This window comes from Herpailurus yagouaroundi, unplaced genomic scaffold (genome assembly GCF_014898765.1).
Source record: "Herpailurus yagouaroundi ecotype Mexico unplaced genomic scaffold, PumYag 77, whole genome shotgun sequence".
Lineage (NCBI taxonomy): Eukaryota > Metazoa > Chordata > Mammalia > Carnivora > Felidae > Herpailurus > Herpailurus yagouaroundi.
Genome location: NW_024412388.1, coordinates 20983560 through 20999805, shown reverse-complemented (window position 1 = coordinate 20999805; position 16246 = coordinate 20983560). Strand labels below are relative to the sequence as shown.

Here is a 16246-nt window from a genome sequence, read left to right as displayed (position 1 = left end):
TTCAAAATAAACATTTAAAAAAAGAACATAGGTTTTAGAGACAGGTACAGTTATGTGATCTGGGTCAACAATAAGGATAATTAACATTCTTACTGAGTATTTATTATGTCCCGGGCACTGCACTAAATACTTTACCAAGGGGCACCCAGCTCGCTCAGTCAGTTAAGCAACCAACTCTTGATTTTGGCCGAGGTCATGATCTCACGGTTCATGGGTTTGAGCCCTGCATCAGGTTGGGATCCCAAGCCCTGCTTGGGATTCTCTCTCTCAAAATAAATAAACTTTAAAAAAAAAAAAAAAAAACTTTACCAAGATTACCTCATTTAATCCTTAAAACAATTGGGGCGCCTGGGTGGCTCAGTCGGTTAAGCGTCCGACTTCGGCTCAGGTCATGATCTCGCGGTCCGTGAGTTCGAGCCCCACGTCAGGCTCTGTGCTGACAGCTCAGAGCCTGGAGCCTGTTTCAGATTCTGTGCCTTCCTCTTTCTCTGACCCTCCCCTGTTTGTGCTCCCTCTCTCTGTCTCAAAAATAAATAAACGTTAAAAAATAAAAAAAAAAACAATTTTGTGAGGTAGAAAACTATTAGTTTCATTTTACATATGAAGAAACTGAAGCTTAGGGAGGTTAAAATAACTTGCTCATAGTCATGGCTGATAGGTGGTGAGCTGGGGTCCTAACTCAGCTCATGACTAGTCTGCTTCCTAAAGCACCTGACCACTCAAACTTGTATTCTGATCTTTAAAATCGGGCCAGTGTCTATCTTAGAGAGTTAAGGATTTAGATCATGTTTATAAAGGGTCTGGCACACGACTTAACTAAATGATACCTGTTAACCATTTTTCCAGGAGCCCAGATGTCATTTTTATTCAATGGTTTTCGAGTGAAAAAATCTTGGATAGTCACCTGCAGCTCTCATGTGCTGTGTACTGCAGAGATGAGAGGGTCCTGGTCTCTCGGGGGCTTAGAATTGGGTGGGGGAAGAGGAGAAGGAGTGGGCCAACAACGAGGGGGTGGCAAACATAACAAAAGGCTCTTGGTGCGGTGTGGTCAGGATTGAATCCCCTTTACCAAGAGGCAGGAAACACTGTGCCACCGCCGCCCAGTTTGGTGTTCTCTGATTACTGTCTGCACCAACCAGTGAGACGACTGGTGCTGGGGACTCAGGATGAGTAGAACCCAGTTGGCTCCTCTGGGTACCAAAACTCTGAGGCTGAGGGAGTGCAAGGTGCCAGGAGCCTAGAACCGGAGGGAAGCTGGTACAATGTCCATCCCTTTATAGATCAGGCCCCCAGAGTCCTTTGCCATCCGTAGTCTGATTTCAGTGAGATCCCGTCCACGGTCTTGTAATGGTTGGCTGGTATCTCAGATTCCCTGAGAAGCAGCAGTTAAGAAGCAGGGCTCCTCCGGCATCTACAGGGTATTCCGAAATTGTTCAAGTACTTCTTCATAATCATGTTCGTCATCATCTGCAGAAGAGTTCAAGTCAGTGACGATCTTTGGCCTTAAGCGGGTTCCTTCCCCTTTTTAGGGCACCGGACAGGGAAGGAGTTGGTGTGGATGCTCTGAGGTCCTTGCTAGACCAGAAACTACAATTTATTCTTTCTGAATACCGTGTAAATATTCCCCCTGCATGCCTTGGGGAGGGTAGTATGTTTGAGGATGAACTCATTTTCCTTGCCAGGACTTGAGCCCCTGAGAGGGGGACAGTAGAGACACCCCCCCCCCCCCCGCCCCAGCCTCAGCCCACCTCTTAGAAGCCTGTCTGTCCGGCTGGGACTGCGGAAAGGCCTGCTCAGGAGCAGGGAAGGCCAACACCAGCAGAGGTGAGAGCAGCAGCAGAGGAGCAGAGTAGGGAGGGGAGAAGCAAGGACACGGCTGAGCAGGAGCTGGCAGGGACTCACCTGGAGCCTTTGTGTTGGACTTAGTGGCCCTGAGGCCCTTCTTGTGGGCAGAAACCTTGCTGTATGTATCTGAGCTGTTCTTGGCCCTCTGTGGCAGTGTCTTCATCCTGGGTTTGAGGAGCAGGGGGCATTGCTGCAGTTCTAAGACTTGAGAAGACTAAGTGGGAGAAAAAGCAGAAGTCAGCAGGGTCCATGACATGTAATTCCCTTCAAATGTCACTTCCTCTGCTCCCTTCGACTTCCTTTTCAGGGTAGGGCTTCTCGGGACCCCAAGCGTCTTTGCTGCTAGCATATCCGAACTGTTCTTAGGCAGAGGAGACAGGCCAGGCTGAGAGATGAAGGGTTGGGGGCTAGAGATAGGGTGCGCCGAGTGTCTCCACAGAGAGGATTCACATCCGCTGCTGAAGGGTGGGGGGCAGGGGGGGACAAGCACAAATTCTCAGGACAGGTGCCAGAGCTGAGAGCGGTCCCAGAAGGAAGAGGGCTTTTGTGGGACTCCTACCTCATGCCATAGGCATACCTGCTCATTTATCCTCAGGTGACCCTCTGAATAGCTGTTTGAATTCCCCATGAACACATGAGGGAAACAGGCTCAGAGAGAGTGTACCATGTCAGACCTCAGGATCGCAAGCTGAGCCAAGGTTCAGACCCGGAACCATGTCCGTGGCTTCTAAAGCTGGTGCTCCTCCCACCACACTGTGCTTTGGAGAGCAAACAGTATAGGGCCCCTCATTAGCAGTGGGGTATACTGATGCTCAGAAAAGTTGCAGGATCAAAGGCAGGGAGCAGGGACCGGGCCCAAATTCGCTTCCAACAGGGGCGAAGGCTGGGACTGAGGTCTCAGTTCTTTGTACTGCGGGGTTTCCAGCACTGTCAGCAAGGCCTGTGTTTCAGACCCCCCAGCCCGTTCTTTGTTCCAACAGAAAACCACTGCCCTCCTCCCTCCCCTACAGATGCAAGCCTCTTGTGGGGCCGAAACTGCTCAGAATTCATCTTTCTAACCTCCTCTGCTACTCCACCACTTACCCTCACGGTACGAAATAGGAGTCTCCCCAGGTCCCAAGACAGTAACCTTATTACACTCTATAAAGTGCTTTTGATACAGATCATCGGTTATCAGCACAGCACCGTAGTTAGGTGCTCGGGCTGGGTGGCCAGACCCAGTGTCAAACCCCATCCTGCCATTTGCTAGGTTGTGATCTCAGGTCAACTACTTTACCTCTCCCTCTCTTGTCTTCTCAACTGTAGAAAGAGGGGTCAGTGCCCATCTCAGAGGGATGTCATGAGAGCTATTTGGGGTCACGCGCAATATGGCGTCTGCCACCGAGTAGACACCCGGCAGGTAGCCGCTGTGAAGCCGGCATTGTGAGTGATAGTATCTCAGGTTCCCTGGTGAGAAAATGGATACTCAGAGAAGGAGTGCAAGCCACAGAGTGAGTAAACGAAGCCATAAACTTGGTCTTTCTGCTTCCGTGCCTGGTTCTTCCCAATTGTTGTGATTCCGTTTGGACCAGTTCAACACTTACTGGCAGTGCCTGCCTGCCTGGCGGCGGGTGAGGTCCCAGCCCTCACAGACCTCTCCCAACCAAGTGAAAACTAGGTGTGGTCCCGCCCACCCACGCTGTGTACAGCCCACAGTATGAATACAGAAGAGGGAAGGCTGTTGCTGCCAGAGGAAGTCTGAGCTGAGCCTTGCCCACCGAAAGGAGGAAGGACATTTCCCAGCCAAAGGACTGGAATAGTAAAGTGCTGAGGCAGGAATCCTGGCCTACTGAAGAAGCCTCAGGAATTTCTCTGTGCCTGAGCGTGGACCAGAGAAGGTGGGAGAAGATGGACCTGGGAAGGCGAGGTTGAAATCAGCTTATAAAGGACCGTGGATGCCATGTTAAGGGGTTGGCATTACCCTCTGGAAATAGGGAACCACTGAAGGTTTCAGAAGAGAGGGAGCAGAGGCCCGTCGGTGACCGGGGAAGGGCGTGGGGGGCCATTCTGACAGCTGTGGGGAGGGGTGGGAAAGGTTGCTGACACTGCTTAGGTGGTGGATGATGACGCCTGACCAGGGGACGGCAGGGGAAGCACAATGAACCTGGGGGCAGGACGCTCCTGCTCCAGTTTAGGCCTCCCACTTTTTAACTGGGACTTTGGGCAGGTCTCGGGGTCTCTGAGTCCTCAATTTCTTAACCTGCCGAATACGGATAATCCCACCAGCACCGGATTGTCAGGATCGAATAATAGCCACAAAACGTGTAAGTGTATATATAAACTGCAAGTTCTGTACGGTTGAAAGAAACGTGACGCTGGACAAACATGGCAAGACCTGCAATGATCCCGACAGGTGCCCCCCTCCTTGGTATATTGGTATATTGGTACCTGGCTGCCTTTTCCCTTGCTGGTTTGTTTCTTCTGCCCGCGGAGGCCCTCACTTTTGGGGGGTCTTGGTGGTGGGAGTTGGCTCTCAAAGGCTGGTAACCTCCGAAGGCTATAGTAGAAGGCATCTGCCAGCTCCTGCACTGTGGCTATAGGAAGAGGCCTGGCTGGCCGGCCCGGCCGGCCCTTAGCCTCCACAACAGTCAGGTCCAGCCACCGGGGAGGGATCTCGAAGCACATCGCAGGGTTGGAGTCAAGGCTGACCACCAAGAAGGGTTCCATGATTTTGTCCTCCAGCCGCAGGCCCGGGAAGGAGGGCAGAGGGTCAGCAGGGTGGCTGCTGTCCTTGACTACCACCTTGACTTCACAGGGCAGTGAAAACTGGGTAGTCAGATCTTCCAGGCTGTAGCGCCGGCCATCATTCATCTCCTCCACGAAGCTACTGGAGCAGTAGAGGGGCAGCAGAATCTGGTCTTCATCTATCTGTTCATAGTCTTCCTCCTCCTCCCCAGCCTGGTCGCTCAGCCGTTGACACACCAAGACATCTATGTCTCTGCCTTCAGCGCCGTGGGCCTGGCCAGACCTCAACACCTCCAGCCTGTCACCCACAGCCAGGGAAGTGAACCCAGGGCTCTCTACCCCATCGCCCTCATAGTCCTTTGTGGCCACTACCCTGAGCGGCTGGCCTGGCCGGAGAGCACCCAGGAGGTCATAGGCCGTGGGGAACTCTCTTGGCCGCCGCCGCAGCTTGCCCTGGTAAGCCCCAGAGACCATGAAGTGTCTGGGCGCCTTCCGGCCCTTAGTCGAGACCAGGACCCGCCAGGGCGGTGAGGCCAGGCCATGGATGCAGAGCCTCTGGCCTTTCTGTAGGGACGCTACCCACGGGCTGAGGAAGATAGGGGGCCCCTCTGGAACTTCCAGGATCTCTGTGGTCAGAGGGAAGGGCCCCCCCTGGGCCAGGGCCTCACTCAGCAGCAGTGGTTGGATGAAGTGGATGTGTTGAGAGGAGGCCGTGACGTCTTCCACGTCGACCTCCAGGGTGGAGGGGATCTTGACAATGGTTCTGCGCACTGTGGAAAGGGCAATTTCAGCTCAGGGGTGCTTCACACACCAGCCCAGTGGTGCCCCTCCACCCCCAGCAAAATGTCTGGGCTGGCTGACCTCTTTCCTGTTCTTTTCTGTGGTATTTGATTCCTTGCTCACTCTTTTCTTTCAATCTCTTTTCAAAAGCTATCATAGAAATTTTTACACATTTGTAAAAGTAGAATAGTATAGTGAACCCCCCATCGCCCGGCATCAATATTTAATTCACAGCCCATCTTCTTTCATTCACACCCTATCTATTCCCCTCCACTAGATTATTTTGAATCAGAATAATCACATCATGCCATCTATGACCTTTCAGTGTGTATCTCCAAAAGAAGAGGTAAAGCTAAAAACCACCATGCCACTACCACATCTAGATGATAATTATTTGATAATTCATCAGTAGCATCGAATAGCCAATGAGTTCAGCCACTTTTTAAATTTTAATTGCATTTTTTAAAGTTTAAATGCCAGTTAATGACCTTGGCAACTTGTTTACTCCCTGGGCATTGATTAGCCCCAGGTTTATAAACTCAAGGGGTGCCCTCTAAGAGTCGGGAAACTGGTTCATCCCCTGTGTCTGAGCCGCACCGCGTGGAAGACGGAGGAGGGAATATTCTCGTCTTCCAGACGGTGACACTGAAGCTTAGGCAGTGACTTGCCTCAGGTCACGGTGTCGGGAGTTTTTTTGCTCTGTGCCAGTCGAGCTAATTTACTGTCATTTCCCACAATATTCCAGGGCTCCCTGGGAAAGAGAGAACTTCCTGGAGAGGAAATGTGCAAGAGTCCGGAGCATCTTATACGAGAAAGCAAGAAAAACCAATTTGAGACGATGCAGGTGTGTGTCAAAAGGATCCAGGAGCCAAACTACAAAGGCTCTCGCGGGCCAAAGCCGAGATAATGTGAGCATCTGTGAATAATTCCAAGGGGTTGGAACCCTGAACATTTTCGTCCGTGAGTTCATAATGATGACTTAAAAACAAAACAAAACAAAACACCTGAATAATCATCCTTGAAGAATGCTAGGGAGCCAGCTCATTTTACAAACTAGTAAACAAAGTATAGGCCATTTCTTAGGTTGTTCTCCATGCAGGCTGGAGGCGGCGTGGAGAGCAGGGCTGGTGAAACAGGCAGAACGTGGCCAGGTGGGCCAGGGCAGAGGTAGAATGGTGCCCTGGGACCTCGGCGTACATAAACACAATGCCTCTATTGCACAAACTAACTGAAGAGTTGGGTGGGAGCTCTTTCTAGCAGTTTCCTAATAGATGAAGAAGGAACAGTAGGATTAAGATCAGTATTGCAGTTCCTCAGGAAGTCATGGACCTAGGCAGGCATCGGCGGCAGCCACTCACATCACAAACGCTGGCCCCTCTGTTGTATTTGACCTACACCACACGGCAAGGTCGGTGGTGCAACTTTGGTTGGTGACACAGAGCCAGGTGGGGACTCCTTGCCCCACAGCAATGAGAACCTGCCTCCTGTGTCTGGTCAAGCCTCTAAGTGCCTGTTTACAGCTGTGCAGAAAAGAGCCAACAGCTGGCCTGAGGCTTCTATCCCTAGAAAAGCCTGCCTGCAAGGTTGGTCGTTGGCTGGCGTCTGGGAACATGGTTTATTTAGCAAGTGTTCGCACCATCCTCTAACTGGGGAGTGTGGTTTCCTGTCCTCAGACTGTACGACCTGTTATGCTGAGCATCTGTTTTCTATCTGGAAGTCTAGAATTTTGGTACGTGCTGAGCAGGGGGTACCTATGTGACCAGCCCCCGATAAAAACCTTGGGCCTTGAGTCTGATGACCTTCCCTGGTAGACAGTGCTGTACATGTGTCGTCACAATTCAGTGCTGAAGGGATTCAGCGTGTCCTGTGTGACTCCACCGGGACAGGACTCTGTGTCCTTTCACTATAATAGACCATGGCTGTGAGTACAACTATATGTCAAGTGCCATGAGGCCTCCCGGCAGACCATCGAACCTGGGGGCGGCCAAGGGCTCAACACGACAGGAAATACAGGAGACAGAGAAGCATCCTGGCACCATCACGAGGATCCTGGCAACAAAAATCTAAAATGTGAGCTACGCTACAGGACAAAGGGCTTACTCCTGTCAACAGATAAATTATAAGAAAAATAAGAAAGGTGACCCTATAGATTAATAGAGATTTAAAAGAGCTAACAATCAACAGCAAGGTTGCGAATCTTCTCTGGATCCCGTTGTGAAGAAATGGTAAAAAAATATATACATATATGAGACAGTAGAGGAAATTCAAACACCAAGTAGTGGTATTAGGAGTTATTGTGAACTTTTTTAGTGTGATGATGGTATTATTTGTTTAAAAAAATTATTTTTAAAAGAGACACACGGGGGGTGCCTGGGTGGCTCAGTCGGTTGAGCGTCCGACTTCGGCTCTGGTCATGATCTCGCGGTCCGGTCCCTGAGTTGAGCCCCACCTCGGGCTCTGTGCTGACAGCTCAGAGCCTGGAGCCTGCTTCAGATTCTGTCTCCCTCTCTGTGCCCCTCCCCCACTCATGCTTTTTCTCTCTCTCTCTCTCTCTCTCTCTCTCTCTGTCAAAAATAAATAAACTTAAGGGGCGCCTGGGTGGCTCAGTCGGTTGGGCATCCGACTTCAGCTCAGGTCATGATCTCGCACTCCATGAGTTCGACCCCCGCATCAGGTTCTGTGCTGACAGCTCGGAGCCTGGAGCCTGGTTCAGATTCTGTGTCTCCCTCTCTTTCTCTGCCTCTCCCCTGCTCATGCTCTGTCTCTGTCTCAAAAATAAATAAAAACAATAAAAAAAATTTTTTAATAAAGTAAAAAAAATAAACATAAAAATATATAAAAATTAAAAAAATAAAAGAGACACACTGAAGTATTTATAAAAGAAATGACAGGAGGGGCGCCTGGGTAGCTCAGTCGGTTAAGCGGCTCAGGTCATGATTTCCAGGGTCGTGAGATCAAGCCCCATGTTGGCTTTGTGCTGACAACACGCAGAGCCTACTAAGGATTCTCTGTCCCTTCCCTGCTTGTGCTCTGTCTCTCTCTCTCTCGCAAAATAAGTAAATAAACATGAAAAAAAATTAAGATTTAAAAAAAAGAATTCATGGGGTTTGTTTTGAAATAATCAGGTGTGTGGTGGAGAGAGGTGAAATGGGAGAAATGGGTCATAAGTTGATAGTTGTGATGTCAGGTGATGGGGTCAGGGAGGTTTGTTACATTACCCCCTCCTCGTATATGTATATTGTACATCCTCCCCTAATAAAGCAGTTTTCAAAGATTTTTTAAAAATCAAAATAAAGAATCCCCCCTTGGCTCTGTAGTGCACCAGCAACCCTGACCAACTGCTCCCTAGGTAACCTCAGACTCTGTCCTCCAGGGAAGAGGCCCCAGGGCACCCCTTCCCCCTCTGCTCCAGCTCGGCCTCTGCTGCCAGCTCTGGCAGACCTGGCCAGGTTCTGCCTCTGCTTCACCAGCCCCGCGCTGCACCTGCCTCCAGCCTGTCCTGCAAAAGAGCCTATGAAACAGCTGGGGATTCACCCAGTGCCCTTATCTCCCGGACAGAAGGGCCTTCAGGAACAATCCTATTCTCCCCAGTGGCAGGAAAATCTGCGTCTCCTGAACAAATGGTCCAGGTTTCACTCTGTAACACTGTTGCTTTGTCCTAGTTGCTGGCAAACTCACAGTCCAACTTTTGCCGAATTTTATAAAAGTAAGAAGAGTGGGACCTCACTCTGAATTTCCTTCATCTTCCTGTCTCCTTTTACACCTAACTTCCCACTGTTTGGGAATCTTCATTCTTTTATATTGTATGTTCTGGGCAAGCCACCTGGGGAAATCCCTAGCCAACCACAGGGATCAGGGAAGTGGGGCATGTCCCCTCTGAGCAGCTTCCCAGGGCCCCCTCTCTCGCCCCACCAGGTCTCCCCCCAGCTGCCCGGGCAACTCACTGTGCATGATGGCTTGGACCTCATACTGGGGCCTCAGGATCAGGGAGTGCCAGGGGAGGGTGGGGCAGGTGAAGAGGAGGTCCTTCAGGGCTGAGTCCTGCAGAGCCTGGAGCAGGGGCCGAGGGGCACCGGGCTCCCATTCCCAGAAGGGCCCCTTCTGGGACAGGGGCAGGTGCAGAACGAACTGCTGGGCTTCAGTGTCTAGCACACAGCGGGCGCAGTTGGCCCCGTGGTGTATTTCCACAGCCTCAAGCAGCAGGGGCTGGTCCTCAGGCACCACCCTGGCCTCTGTGGTGATTCTGTGGGTCGACATGAAGCAAATGGGCAGCTTCTTGGAGTGCTGGGTTGCAGCAGACAGCAGTTCGTTCAGGGTTCCGTAGCTCTGGGGGCCGGTGAGGGGGCTGAAGTGGCCTGTGGGGCACAGCAGAGGGTGTCAAGGTGGGACAGGCCTTTGATGGGCGCAGGGCCACACACACCAGGCCCCGGTCTGCCCCAGAGAACCCAGTCAGAGTCCCCTGAACACAAGCACCAAGCATCTGGACATCCAGGCTGCAGGGTGAGGGACAAGAGGCAGCAACTGGCCATGTATGAAGGGACAGTGAAGGGTAGAGATAGGGACAGTTCCTTCTTACACAGACAGGCAAGAACTCGGAGGGATTGGCACCAGAGACAGAACAGGAATGTGTTTCTCAAAAGACAAGGACAACGGCCACAATTGTCCACCTCCTGAATCGTACCTGCCTCTAACTTTGCCAACTTTGCTTCCATATTCCTCACCACTGCTCCAGTCCCCTACGTCCACCACCTGTCACCCCATGCTGCAGCAGTGACACTGTCCCTTTCTCCCAAAGTAGAAACCCAGGAGCTACTGGCCAAACGACCTCTGACCACCCTTCTTCACCTCACATCTTGTCTGCCAATTCTAGTGACCCGACTGTCTTTCCCCATCTACTCCTTCCCCGGACCCCATCCACTCTCCTGCCACCGGACCGGCCCAGAACACCCCACATCCAGACATAACATCATTTCCAGAGTTTTCCTGCCTAAAACACCCAACACAAATTGAATCAGTGCAACATCACACAAACCCGGACTGCAGGACATTCTGCATAGGTACTGATCCAGATTCTTCAAAACTGTTGATGTTGAGATAGACGCTGAAGAATTGTTCCAGCCTGAGGGCACCTGGGTGGCTCAGTCGGTTGTGTCTGACTTTGGTTCAGGTCACGATCTCCAGTTCGTGAGTTCAAGCCCTGCATCAGGCTGTCTGCTGTCAGCACAGAGCCTGTTTCAGAACCTCAGTCCCCCTCTCTCTCTTTGCCCCTCCCCTGCTCACTCACTCTCTCACTCTCAAAAATAAATATTCAAAAAAAAAAAAAAAAAAGAAGAAGAAGAAGAAGAAGAAGAAGAAAAATTGTTCCAGCCTGAACTGAAGGAGATTAAGAAATCAGTATGTGGGACTCCTGGGTGGCTCAGTCTATTAAGCGTCCGACTTCAGCTCACAGCTCATGAGTTCGAGACCTGCGCTGGGCTCTGTGCTGACCGCTCAGAGCCTGGAGCCTGCTTCAGATTCTGTGTCTCCCTCTCTCTCTGCCCCTCCCCTGCTCACACTCTGTGTCTCTTTCTCTCTCTCAAAAATAAACACTTAAAAAAATATTTTTTAAATAAATCAGTATGTGATCTGTGTTTGGCTTCTGGATCAAGGGGAAACACTATAAAGGACATTAGGGGCTTTTGGTGAAATTTGAATAGAGTAGGTTAGACAGTAGTATTATATCAATATTAAATTTATTGAATTTGATCATTGAACTATAGTTTTGTGAACAAATGTCCTTGTACTTAGGAGTAATATCAGTAAATATTAGGAGTAATATATTTTTTTTATTTTTTTAATATGAAATTTATTGTCAAATTGGTTTCCATACAACACCCAGTGCTCATCCCAACAGGTGCCCTCCTCAATGCCCATCACCCACTTTCCCCTCTCTCCCACCCAGTAATATTTAGATGTAAAGGGTTATCATGTCTGTATTTCACTCTCATGGTTCAGGAAAATATATATATACACATACATATATAGTAATATGTGTTAAGGTACAGCTCTGGGCCACGCCCTGTGCTGAGTACTTCCTGCATGGCAACTCTGAATCCTCACGTCAAGTCTGATTACCCTGTTAGAGAAGAGTAATCTGAGGCACAGAGAGGTCCCAAGAACTGGCCAAGACCACAGCTATTTGCCAGCAGAGATGGGATTCCCATCCAGGCTGTTAGTTTCAGCGCCCAGTCCGGCCGTGGTCCACTGTGCCACACGCCTCCTGCAGCAACCAGGCTACGTAGTAACCAGATACACACTTGCTACTCCCTATAGTTACTCCCTCCAGGGATCCTTCCTCCAACTCGGGAGCCACCTCCTCCAGGAAGCCTGCACAGACCCCTGAGGCAGGCTACTTCTGCCAGGAGCCCTCTGTGAACTGGTGTCTGCTTCCACTGTCCGCCTCCTCTCACTGCCATCCTGGAAGCTCCAGGGTGCAGAAGGCTACACTCGGTCCATCCAGAGCCCCACGCCCCAGCCCCTAGCACAGGGCATGGCACACAAGTGTCAGTAAATGTCTGGTGAGTGAATGAGCCAACACAGGGACAAGCACATGGACAAAGACCTGGAACAAAGAAAGTCCCAGCCGAGAGGCAGATGTGATCAGAGAGATGGGTGTGGAGAGGATGCAGCCACGCCAGGCTAAGGGCATTGTGGGACCACTTGGAGGACATCCCAGGCCTTGGGGCAGGGTAGTAGGGGATGTGGGAGCACATGTGCCAAACTAGAGAGGCAGGAGTGCAAGCTGGGGTCGGTGAGCCCACGGGTGTGCCCGGAGGGGCCAGTGCCCTGGGGGTGGGAGGGGGGTGGCAGAGAGCTGCCTTACCGCGGAAGGTGGGGGCGATTTCAATGGTCTGGCCGGTTCCTGGGTTCTCGCAGACCACCCTCTGGAGGCAAACCTGGGTGACCTTGATCAGGTCCCCTGTGGAGAGGCAGCACTCATTCCCAGAGATCTCGTAGATGGAGCCTGTGGAGAAACTGACTCAGTGTCCCGGTGCAGTAAGGGCCCAGTGCTGGGTGGGTTGTGCCCTGTTCTCCAACAGGCTCTGCTCTGCCACAGGTCTGTACATGTTCCAGCTGCCCGGGGCGGCCTTCCCTGTCTTTCCCTACCGAAGGGCCACTGCTTCGGCGGTACTCAGGCAGCACGAACCCTACCTTTGCCTTCTTTTAGTGCTGGGTGCACCCCTCCGCGGCACTCTTCTCTGGCCTTCTCCACCTCCCCATGCCTCCTAAACTGAGCTCACAGGCAAGGCAGGACTGACCCATCTCAGGGTCGCTGCAGCCGGCACAGGCCCAGCCTCTAAGCCCATGTTGAAGTCTTGAGCAAGGAACTAACCCAGGAAGTCCTAATTCCCTACGGTATAGCTACAAAGTCAGACCCCAGAAGTTCAGTGACTGCCTGGAGGTCACACACACACACACACACACACACACACACACACGGCTAACAGCCACGCTGGTGCTTTCTTCTTCAGATGAGTTGTTTTTAAAGGAAGCACAGGAGAGGGGTGCCTAGGTGGCTCAGTGGTTAAGCGGCCCATTTCAACTTAGGTCATGATCTCACGGCCCATGAGTTCAAGCCCCGCATCAGACTCTCTGCTGTCAGTGTGCAACCTGCTTGGAATCCTCTGCGCACCCCCCCAACTCTCTCAAATAAATCAACATTAAAAAAAAAGTTTACGGGTGTCTGGGTGGCTCAGTAGGTTAAGCATCTGACTTTGGCTCAGGTCACGATCTCACCATTCGTGACTTTGAATCCTGCCTCAGTGAAAACACAAGCCGCACTTCAGATGAGCCCTGCTTCTCCCCCCACCCCCCTCCCTGCCCTTCGTGGGCACCTGGGTGGCTGGGTTGGTTGAGCAGCAGACTTTGGCTCAAGTCATGATCTCCCTGTCTGTGAGTTCTTCCGCCCCTGTAGGGCTCTGTGTTGATAGCTGGGAGCCTGGAGCCTGCTTTGGATTCTGTGTCTCCCTCTCTCTCTGTCCCCCCCGCCCCCCACACTCACGCTCTGTCTCTCAAAAATAAAAAAAAAAAAAAAAACAGGGTTTTTTTTTTTTTTTCCTCCCGCCACCTGGCCTCCTCCCTGGTTCTTCTGTCACCCGGACTTCCGCTACTTCCCGCGCGCCCGGGGTCGGGCAGGATGAGGAAACAGGCTTTGCGACACGCCCGTGGTCAGGGGACATCGGGAGGAGCGCAAACAGCGGGAGGCGCCGTCAGGGAGCCCCCAGAGGAGGCCAGTCGGCGTCTGAACCCGCATCTGCCAGATTCCCAAGGGGACCAGGGTGTGGCGGCGGGTGCTGCCCTCCCCCGGGGTGGCCTCGGAACACTTCACTGGGAGCTGCTGTGCCGCGCAGGGGATCAGAAAGAGGGAACAGATGTGGCCAGGCACCCTTGCACTAGTTTGCTTTCTAAGGAAGGACCCCCCCCCCCCCAACCAGTCGCCAAGTTCCCTCTCCCTGCACCTCCGCTGCCCCCACTCTGCCCGTGGCTCCCCCCACCACCTCGGAGCAGCTGCCTCTCCCCTCCGCCGCCAATCAACCCCGCCCCTCTCGCTCCTTCGGCTGTCACTAGTGACTGAGCCCCCGCGGTGCACCCATCCCTGGGAACCAGGTGGGCACGTGTGCAAATTCCGCGAGGAGCAGAGAGCGGGGGAGGCTGCCGGGGCGGGGGGGGGGGGGAAGGTGGGGAGCAGCCATTCAAGCCGAGAACTGAATTGCTGATCAGATCAGGCTGCAAAGCCGAGGGCCAAGGTGGGCTGGAGGGACTGAACGGAGGCGCGTAGACGGGCGTCGAGGGGGAGTGGGAGGGTGCGCGGGAGTTCCTGACCCGGTTCGAGCCCTGACTTTCGGCTTCCCCACCGCCAGACCTCCGCCGGTGCGCACCGCGGTTCCACCCCCCCCCCCCCCCCCCCCCGGCCTGGCTCGGTTCCACCCACCCGAGTGTGTAAGGTGTGTAAGGCCGGTGACTTCTCATCACCCTGCGGGGCAGTCAGCGCCCCCCCCGTTCCACGAAAGCAAAAACCGAGGCCCGGAGAGGTTGGGTACACTTGGACTTGGGCAGTGGCAGCGTGGCTGGGTTCCCCGGGTTTCTGCCGCCCGGCGCGGCGCCCCTGCCCCACACCCAGCGAGAGCGGGGCAGCGGCGGGGGCGGGGGCCGGAGGGGTGCCGGCCCCTCACTCACTCTGGAAGTAGACCCCCGAGCAGACTCGCAGCACACGCGGGAGGGAGGCGGGGTCCAGGGCGCAAACGAAGTCCTGCAGGGACACCGGCTCCATGGTCCTCGCGGCTCGCTGGACGCCTCCTGAGTGGCCGCCGCTCCGCCCTGCAGCCCTGCCTGGCCCCTGTGGGCGGAGCCGCTCGGCCGCGGGGCGTGGGGACCCGGCCGGAGCCCTCCGCGGGCCTCGGCCACCTCACCCCTGCAGTGGCCTGCGTTCCTGCTTCTCACAGTGGGGGCGCGACGTCGAAAGTGCAGATCAGGCCTGACACCTGGAGGCTCCGACTAAAGGACAGCTGCTTCCCACGCCCCGCTTCCCCATCCCCCCGCCCCGTTGTCTGTGATGTATCCCACGGTGGAGGGGGGAGGGGGGATATGATGAAGATGGAGAAGCCCCCCGACGCCCCCGCCCCCCCCCACCCGCGCCGCCCTCCCAGTTAGAAGGAGGAAATGTGGCCGGCCTGCTGCAGTTCTGGGTTTCTTTTTTTCCTTTTTAAAAAATTTTTTTTCTTACATTTTATTTATTTTTGAGAAAGAAAGAGAGCACAAGTGGAGGAGGGGCAGAGAGAAGGAGACATAGCATCTGAAGCAGGCTCCAGGCTCCGAGCTGTCAGCACAGAGACTGATGTGGGACTTGAGCTCACGAACCCTGAGATCATGACCGGAGCCAGTCAGTTGCTTAACCGACTGAGCCACCCAGGCACCCCAGTTCTGGGTTTCTCAGGAGAGGCGCAGCCCTGCCCTTTGGGTCTAAGGAGAAAGATACAGTGTCAGTTTCCCTGGATCCCTGTCGGGGACACTCACGGTCCCTTCACTGGTGGGGAACTCACCACCTTTCCAAGGCACTCATATCCCCCCTAACATTACAGTTAAAAATTCTTCTTTGACAGGTGCCTGGGTGGCTCAATTGGTTGAGCGTCTGACTTCAGCTCAGGTCATGATCTCAAGGTTCATGTGTTTGAGCCCCGCATCAGAGCCTGCAGCCTACTTCGGATTCTGCCCCTCCCCCAGTTGCACTCTGTCTCTGTCTCTCAAAGATAAATAAATGTTAAAAAAAAAATTCTTCCTTGGGCTAGAGAGAAATCTGCTTAGGAGAGAGCCCACTTGCTTGGTATATATAACTTTAAGCAAATCACCAACTTCTGAGTTTCAGTTTCCTCATCTGTAAAATAGAGGAAAGAATCTTTTCTTAGCTGGTGGTACAGGTTAAATGAGATCATTTAGATACCTCGCAAAATACTTTGTGTGTGTGTGTGTGTGTGTGTGTGTGCTGAAACTGGAGAGCAAACTAGACTTTATTTCACTTTTTGTTGCTATAAAATAGCAGACTTCTAATAAGAAATAATAAAAGTTTATGGGGCGCCTGGGTGGTTCAGTGGGTTAAGCATGTGACTCTTGATTTCAGCTTAGGTCATGAATTCACTTTGTGAGTTCCCCAGGCAACTGGCTCTAGGCTGAGAGCACAGAGCCTGCTTAGGATTCTCTCTTTCTCCTTCTCTCTCTCTCTCTCTCTCTCTCTGCCCCTCCCCCACTCGCTTTTGCCCTGCCTCAAATATAAATAAATAAATTTTAAAAAGAGGGAAATTGGGGCCTCCCTCTGGGGGCTCAGTCTGTGCTGACAGCTCAGAGCCCAGGGCCTGCTTCGGAT

General features: G+C 52.8%; 1 protein-coding gene across 1 annotated transcript; it reads right to left on the bottom strand.

The window, feature by feature from the left end:
* Window positions 1-830: 830 nt before the first annotated feature.
* THEMIS2 (thymocyte selection associated family member 2) lies at window positions 831-14833 on the bottom strand. Its single transcript, XM_040466541.1, has 6 exons — window positions 14566-14833; window positions 12212-12352; window positions 9294-9704; window positions 4273-5339; window positions 1903-2059; window positions 831-1467 (listed from the first exon to the last, which is right to left on the bottom strand). The coding sequence occupies exons 1-6, from the start codon at window positions 14657-14659 to the stop codon at window positions 1412-1414; spliced, it is 1926 nt and encodes a 641-aa protein (XP_040322475.1). The 5' UTR covers window positions 14660-14833; the 3' UTR covers window positions 831-1411.
* Between the last annotated feature and the right edge of the window lie 1413 nt (window positions 14834-16246).

What these genes read in the sequence shown, in the direction of transcription:
- THEMIS2 (XM_040466541.1), bottom strand. Translation starts at nt 14,659, where the DNA reads ATGGAGCCGGTGTCCCTGCAGGACTTCGTTTGCGCCCTGGACCCCGCC. An exon ending in GGTCCAAGCCATCATGCACA is followed by an intron (nt 5,340 to 9,293) that starts GTGAGTTGCCCG and finishes CCCTTTCCACAG; the next exon opens with TGCGCAGAACCATTGTCAAG. An exon ending in GTCCAACACAAAGGCTCCAG is followed by an intron (nt 1,468 to 1,902) that starts GTGAGTCCCTGC and finishes ACTCTTCTGCAG; the next exon opens with ATGATGACGAACATGATTAT.